The 8,282-nt window shown below is 35.1% G+C and overlaps 1 protein-coding gene across 1 annotated transcript; it reads right to left on the bottom strand.

The window, feature by feature from the left end:
• Positions 1–6,054: 6,054 nt before the first annotated feature.
• On the bottom strand, positions 6,055–8,051 carry LOC131859119 (BTB/POZ domain-containing protein At1g63850-like). Its single transcript, XM_059212661.1, has 3 exons — positions 8,021–8,051; positions 7,504–7,605; positions 6,055–7,301 (listed from the first exon to the last, which is right to left on the bottom strand). The coding sequence occupies exons 1-3, from the start codon at positions 8,049–8,051 to the stop codon at positions 6,055–6,057; spliced, it is 1,380 nt and encodes a 459-aa protein (XP_059068644.1).
• Between the last annotated feature and the right edge of the window lie 231 nt (positions 8,052–8,282).

The following is an 8,282-nucleotide window of genomic DNA, read 5'->3' on the forward strand; positions in this document are numbered from 1 at the left end:
ATGCCATATATCATCTGTAAATAAGAAGGAAATGATAAATATTCTTTCCTCAGCCTCCAATAAATTTAATTAATCCTATTAAAATGTAACTACCAAATGTAGCATTCGAAAATTTCAAAGATTTGATTACACAATTTATAGTCATCATTAAATTGAAATAGATGTCAGATTCAACCAAAAACAAGCCTTATACTAATGCCAAATCTTCAACACAATAGTTTCACAAACTCTGTCAAGGATCAATTGAAGGCCAGAAATTTTTTTTACTAGTGATCTTCATAATAAAACACTGTTCAACAATATTGTAGTTTAAAAGAATTGAGCATGTTCAACGAGAACTTCACGCAAGTACTAATTTTCATATTTAAATTAATTCCAACTTGAAGCAGGTTTGAATCTACTATAATTAATTTTTGGTGCATCTTTCAATCTTCACAATGAAAAACCCAACATAAACTTTCAGCATCATTTTCAAGCAAACTAGCAGCTAGTTAGCAATACCATATATCAGTTTAGTAGGGATTAGATCCATCTTCCACTTTGCAATCATGCAATAGCCATCTCACATTTAACTTTCAGACTAGGATATTACTAATTCTATCTTCCATGCCTTATCTTTCTATCATGAATTTATGCTTTTCTATTGCAAATGCTTTTCATGGGTTCGGTTAAAAAGCCAGCAAACACTTTATGAAGAATACGCATTCATCATGCGGCCTCCTAATTATTCAGCAACAAATTCATTTTGAAGAGAGGAAATAATGTTGATATCATATGAAAAAAAAATTATAATTTCATTGTTATACATGAAAACAAGATTGAAAGTGAAATAGTGATATTTTAAATAATTTCATATTACAAATGAATGATTTGTAAAACTTTTATTTTTCTTTAATCAACTAATTCACTAACTTATAAAATGTAGCTATCAAAATAATTATTTTTTAAATCTAATCCTAAATCACTAAAGTAACTTTATTAAAAATATAAGCCTTAATTTTAACAACACTTACATCATAGCGTTTAATTACATCAAAGAACCAGTAGAATAAAATAAGTACTCCTTGAAATATACACAGCCTCTTTTTTTAATCGAAAGATAGCGATTGCTCCCTTGGCACCCCATCCACTACCCAAGCCTATGATGAAAAGTTCTATCAGGGCTAGATAATCCTCATTCTATGAACAAACCTTAATAAAGTATGAAGAAATTGATATTGAATATTATAGGAGATAGCACACATACATAAATGAATTTTTTTTTTGGTTATGGTTCAATGTGACCACAAATTCATCAGGGCTAGATAATCCTCATTCTATGAACAAAACTTAATAAAGTATGAAGAAATTGATATTGAATATTATAGGAGACAGCACATACATAAATGAATTTTTTTTTTGGTTATGGTTCAATGTGACCACAAATTGCAGCGAGGGATGATTAGGTTGCTGGAAATTAGATAAGCCTTATAAAATATCTCATTTCAAATGCAATCGTATCACTATGAAACTCTAAAGGATATAAGCTCTCAGAATTAAGGTTTAAGTTGCATAATTGAATGGCAAGAATGAAGACGAGCTCTCTATCTAAACAATATTATGTAGCACAACTGACATAAAACTCAATGCTCAGATATGTTGTTAATAATTAAAATATTGGGTAGCCTAGCTTCACATTAGCCTTTCCTAATGGAATATTCACCAAGTTATTACTGTAACTCTTTTTCTAAAATTCAGTCAGAGCTTACTGCTGGAGGGTGCGGAAAAAACGGCAACATGGCTTAGCAAATGGTGGTAATAATGTTATTTTTGAAATTTTGAACGTTTCTGCGGTAGACCAGATTAGCGTTACAAATAATGATGATCAGGCGAATAAGTTTTGTGAATCGTATTGGCCTTCTTCCCCTTATGAAGGGATCTTTTATGATCCGTTAACTGGTTATTATGGTACAAAAATTACAATTGCTGATATATTTCCTTTACCAGTGGTGGCAAGCCCCCTCACTACGGACAAGGAGGGGCCAGAGATAGGTGGCGGAAATGATTTGAGTTCATTGTTGCAGATGTTGGAAGGAAGCGAATCTGTGGCGCTTGAGGAGGATGAATCAAATTCTTCTGAGCATGATATCGCCATTGATAGCTTCTTTGTGTTTGCCCGAGGTAAGAAGCTTCTAAAGAATGCCTCTGAAAATTTCACATGTAAAGCGTTCCGAGCTTCCGGATGAACTGGTGGGTGAATCTGAATCACTGGAGGCGTTTGACCGAATTGGGGAATACCCACATAGCCTGGTGCGCGCTGATTGGATGACAATGAATGATGATTGGACTACTCGAGCTTCAACAGTTGGCCATGGTGGATAGACTCTGTGACACCATGTATTCCGCTAGACCAACGGTTTGCCATGTGAAGCCGTTACAATATGATTGCAATGATAGGCATGAGAAATCTGACAGCGCATCATACTTCTGGGCCCTGGCACACCTAACGGCTAGGGGATTTGTAACGATTTTGGATGTAACCGAGTTTCGCAGCTTGGTACCAGAAACTTTAGGTGGCATGATGACCACGTGCATTCCTAGGAATACGATGTTTGTTTTGGAACCTTTTGTTGGTATTGATGAGCAGGCCTTATCGGTCATGGTGTTTGAGAAAGATGATATGTCTATAGATTTTTTGTTGAGTGGGAACATAGATGCACGAGTATGTATGTGATGCACGAGCATGAGATGCAAGAGTGTGTGATGGAAGAGTGTATTTTGCACCTCTCGGATGCCGTGTGTCTAAGTATGGATTAATTGGTAAAGTAGTAGGAAAATATATTTTGGTTGTGTAGGTTTCGCATTCTTTCAACTGTTCATTTCATATCTGAATATGATTATATAATGGCTGTGTGCAGCCCATGTAAGATAGAATTGATTAATGAAGTGTTTGCCTGCTTTGAGTGTGGATGTAGGCAAATTTTCCGAACCACGATAAATCGTGTGTTGTCTTTTGTTATTGCTTTATTCTGTTTTTGTTATCATTTTCTCTGCTCATTTTAATCTTTACAACTCTAACTGAATTTTGTGAATGCTTTTCCAGTCTTCATCTGCAACTGATTTAGTAGATCTATAATAATATTTTCCTGTGTGTTCCATTTCTCATACAAATCTTTATGTCTCTACTTTATTGACAGGTTTGATTTGTTTCCACATTCACTTCTATGATTATAGTTGATCTAGATTCATATTCTACATGGTGGTTATTGGTATCTGGGTGACTTCTCTAATTACTACTCACTCTAAATACTACTCTTTGCCATGATGTCAAGCACTTGGCTCAAACATAAGAGATGCTCCTTTAAAATTCTAAAATGTGACTAGCACATTTTTGGACTGTAATGCAACATAAATAGTCTTATTACTGCATTTTGATACCATATGGTCTATGTACCTGCGCTCAACTTAAAACATACTACCTTAAATCCACAAAATGTGACTAGCAATTTCCACGGTAATATGTTGGTAGATATAATTTCTACCACGGAAGTCGAACCTGTGCGTTAAGATAGGAGCTTCCACAGTCGACTCAACAACCGCCCATGTTGATCTTGACTGATATCTCTCAACAGCCCATACTAAATATCAAAGCTAACACTATGACCATCATTTAATATGTATTTCTCTATAAATTGAATTCTAAGGGCCTGAATTCCTCAGAACTCATTTTTGGGATTCTCGTCTGTACCAGATTTCTCTCATGGTATCAGAGCTAACGGTAGATGATCCTGAAGAGATCATTAACAGAAGGTTGTAATCGCCTGTCTGAGAGTCATGCTCATGTCGCTGCCAAAAGAATGGCTATTGACTGAAGATTTTAGTGAAGCTCTGGTCTAAAACTGCAACACAGTCTATATCGCAAGTGCTTTTCTGAGCATTTGTGCATGCATGAAGAGCTTATGGTGACCAGTCAAAGGCATAACTGTCTAGCAAATAAGTCACAACTGATTTGTTTAAGCCACGGAAAGAAAAAGATTAACAGCCACTGTGATCATTGAAGATTGTTGATGTTGATGGTGTATGTGGCCAAAGCAAAGGTAGCCGAACCAAGCGGCTACATAAAGACAAGAAAAGACGATTGTTGTGAAATCTGTGAATAGAGCCATGCTCAAGGAGTAAAGACGAGATCAAGACGTTTGACGTTTTAAAATGAAATATTTTTTTTTCTATGGCCCGCTAGCCCATGAGGTATAAAGATTTTATATGATAGCATTTGTGTTTCAGTGCCATTGTTTTGGAAGCAAGATTGCCCATGCCTTTTGCAGGTGACATAAAGGAAAAGAAAAAGTATGTTCTTTTAAGAAAAGAAGTCAATTATCATGGCTCAATTGAATAGTTTGAAATGTTCACTCAAGTGATGGGTCACTTTTAATGAGTGAACATAAAAGAGATAGCTACCCAGCTATAAGATGTCAGGATTTGCCGAAGTGTGAAACAAAGGAGAGTTGAAGTGCTGATCAGAGAGATCAAAGAGGGCCGCTGTCCAAGATGCTGCAACAGGATTGTTGTTGAAGCTGTAGGGCGGAGAAACTGAAAGTGACATAAGGCCAAATAAAGGCTGTTAGTATTAAAGTCATTGAAATGTTTGGATTGGAGTTGAGAAGATCTACAGAAGTTTGAGTAAATCCATAAGAGTCAGCAGTAGCTGAAGAAGGAAGACTCTAGTAAAAGAGGTAAAACATGATCTCCATAGCATTGAGATCTAAATAGGTAGACAATGAAATTGTATTTTTTGGTGAATGTTTGAGTGATTTTGAACGGTTATTGCATTGAGTTGTTGTAAAAGGTCCATGATTAGTTGTACTCAGCACTCCAATATTGTTACAGAAGAGTTTAAAGATTTATGAACCATGCATGCAAAAACGATTCTTATAGAACTAGCGAACACAATGGCTAGTTATCCATGTGTTTGGATAGATGAATCATTATTTATATGAACTCAATAATCAATGCAGGCACAAAAGAAGAAGCCCACAGTGATGATTTGAAAGTGTGTGCATTATAAGTTAGTTTCTCCATCATAAGAGGTTCATATTTATCCAGAACCATTTGTGAAGTTTGTGGTCATCTGAAACCACTTGTATGTGAGATTTGTGTTTAGCCAAAACCACTTGAGTACGTTTCGTAGTCAGCAAAAACCACTAGTATGTGAAGTTCATGGTCAACAAAAACCACTTGAAAGCAGAGTTAATGGTCAGCTAGAAATCATTTGTGAGAAGAGTTTGTGATTAATTAGAAACCACTTTGTAAAAAACCAAGATGATTATAATGAGGGAAAATTATAAAAATGAAACAACACACTAAAGACTTTAGTTATATTTAGAAATGATAAATACTGAAGCATGTGTGATTGAAAATAAGGGGAAGTGTACTAGTAATATTCTCTGTTTATAAATCAACATTTGGCAATCAGAAATAGATTTTACTGCTTTGATTTACCAGTATAGTAGCAAACGTGATGAAGAAGATATAGCAATGTTAGCAAAGAGAGCTTTGGATTTGAACAGCAGAATTTGTGAAGAGAGAATAGCATTGCCTAAAAGGTCAGCATTGTGAAGGAAAGATAAGTATCTCATTTTCTCTGTTTAAATGATTTCAGAGATACGGCTACTACTAACAATAGTTTAAGTTTGTCATAATATTAAATACTCATTTTAGGGGAAAAATCTGATATTTGGAGTGATAATTTGATGTCACATCATTGATGCACAAGCTATGTATCTTTCTAAATCATGAAATAAACAACTTATGGATTATTTGGACTAATATGGTAAACAACTATTTGAAAACAAGTTCTAATATAGTTCTTTTCTAAATAATATATGTGAAAAATATCAGCATACAATTGCCAGTTTATTGTTTAATACTTATAGATGCAAACAAGAATACCACAAGAACCTTCACAATTTACGGTCCGCACAAAACTTCAATTATAAATGTTCTTGATTGACAAAAATAATTGCATTTCTGATATGATAATCTATTATCGAAATGTTTTATAAAACAAAAATCCTTTCACTTATGTTCATGCAGTACCTTGCACCCAGAAGCAAATGGTATCCTTAAGTCAATAGAATATTTGGCGCAGCAATCTATCCAAATATTGTAAATGCCTCTCCAATCAGCGAAAGGGAGGGTTTCCACCACATTGCTCACTCCTCTGCAAAGCTGGGTCTTCAAAACATCATTATCACTGATGTGGTTGAAATACAGATTTGGACAAAGCAATCGTGCCATTACTGGTAACCATATTGTAAGGAAACCAACACGAAGTTTTCGTTCAGCAATTATCTTCCCGTTTGCCAGAGCGTCCAGACATCCCAGCAGAATTGGCAGCATGATTTTCGTGTACCTGCTTGCAGTATAATGCTTTTGCGGTTGCATTATTATGTGGGCAAGTTTCATTTCTTCACATAATATCTTCAGTGCGCCTTCCATTGTCGTCCCGTCACAGCGCTCAATTAGAGTAAAGGGCCACAGCAGGGCAAAATAAGAATGCTCCTCATCTGCCAGATTTTTTTCAGTATTTGATGTCACAGCAATTTCAATGTTAGCTTTAAATTCCTCTAAAATGATATGCCTGCACATTTCTGCGATCCCTGAAGATTCATCTTCCTGCAAATTTTCTACTATAAATTTGCCCACCGCTCCTCGAATAATTGGTTGTTTCTTGTCGGCACAGTCACAACTGGAAAGAAAATATAACATTGCTTTGATATTCTCTCTGACAAATTCTAAATAGTTATTGTTCTGTTTATTAAGCCGTGCATTCAGATCGGGCAGGACGCTCAAACTCAGAGAGGACAATAGATTTCTAATTTTGGACTCTTCCTCAGAGTTCCAACGAACAGCTTCCAGATATCTCATGCATTGTTGCATAAGTTTATCCACTAACAATTCCGAAGCAACAGATAGAATTGCCAGGCATTCATCCACATTGGAAAAACGGAGAGAAGAAGTAGAAGAATACATCATCTCGATGCATTTTAAATAGTTCTCAAAGGATTGATCAGTGGTTACCTCAATTTCAAATGGTCGGATATTAGAAGACCAGCGCTCTGATAACAAAGCCTTAAAAAAGTCCGAAGTTTGAAGAGTTTGAGAATGAAGGCCAAGAGGATTTCCATCATACTCTTCTCTGTTTGGGCCAAATATTCGTAATCTTACATCAGCAGAGTTTGTGGCCCCAAATTGAGGCCGCAGGTCAATTTGCTCATTAGCTGTTGAATCCGTGCCTGATTTGATTTTTGTGCTTGGAATCACTGCATCAACACAGCAATTACACAATTCATAGATGACTTTGCCACTTATAAGATGGTTAATATATAAACTTGTCCAGTGAATAATTTCTTCTGATGGCCTTTGCCCCACTTAATAATCCTGATGGAAGGTAATAAAAGATTGATGAAATATAATAAAAATTTGAAAGTGAATAAAATGAAAGATAATTGCAATACATAATACCTTTATCTAAAACCTTTTTTTTCTTTAGTTTGAGTTCTTGACCTACAATTTGGTCATTAGATTTTGAAGTCATTTCTGATTGGATGTTTGTGTTTGGAACCACTGCAATAGCACAAACACGAATAGAGTTCATAGATAACCTCTTATGATGATTGAAGGGGCAATTGTCCATAAACAGGAATAAAAAGAGGAAGCAAACATGATAGGCCAGGATCTGAACTGGGAAAGAAGTTCTGAACATAAAGAAGAAGACCAATCCAATTTATCAAAGAGCCAATACCAACAGCTGGAGGAAAATTGACAGTGCAAAAATAAATGAGATGAGGATTCCAAATTAGAATTGCATTATATCTTTTCCACTTGTAAGATGGTTAACATTTAAAGTTTGTAATGGTAAATTACAATAAATATGCTGGTGAATAATTTCTTGGCATGGTCTTTTAGAAAAAATCAATGTGAAAGAGAATAAAAGATTAAAGGTAAAAAAAGTGGAGAATAATAGCAATACACACAATACCTTCATCTAAAAGCCTTTTTCTCCTTCCCATGCCTGATTGGATTTTTTTGTTTGGAATCACTGAAACAACACAAGCATTAGTACAACTCATAGATAACTTCAGTACTTGTAAGATGGTAAACTATAATAAATATGATGGTGAATAATTTCTTTGTCATGGACTACACAGTAACATCTTTTCTTTACCACATTTCATAAAAGTAGGTTAAAATCAATAATAAAGACACGATACCTTTACCTAAAATATTTATTTCTCCGTAGA

This window comes from Cryptomeria japonica, chromosome 10 (assembly GCF_030272615.1).
Source record: "Cryptomeria japonica chromosome 10, Sugi_1.0, whole genome shotgun sequence".
In the NCBI taxonomy this organism is placed as follows: Eukaryota; Viridiplantae; Streptophyta; class Pinopsida; order Cupressales; family Cupressaceae; genus Cryptomeria; species Cryptomeria japonica.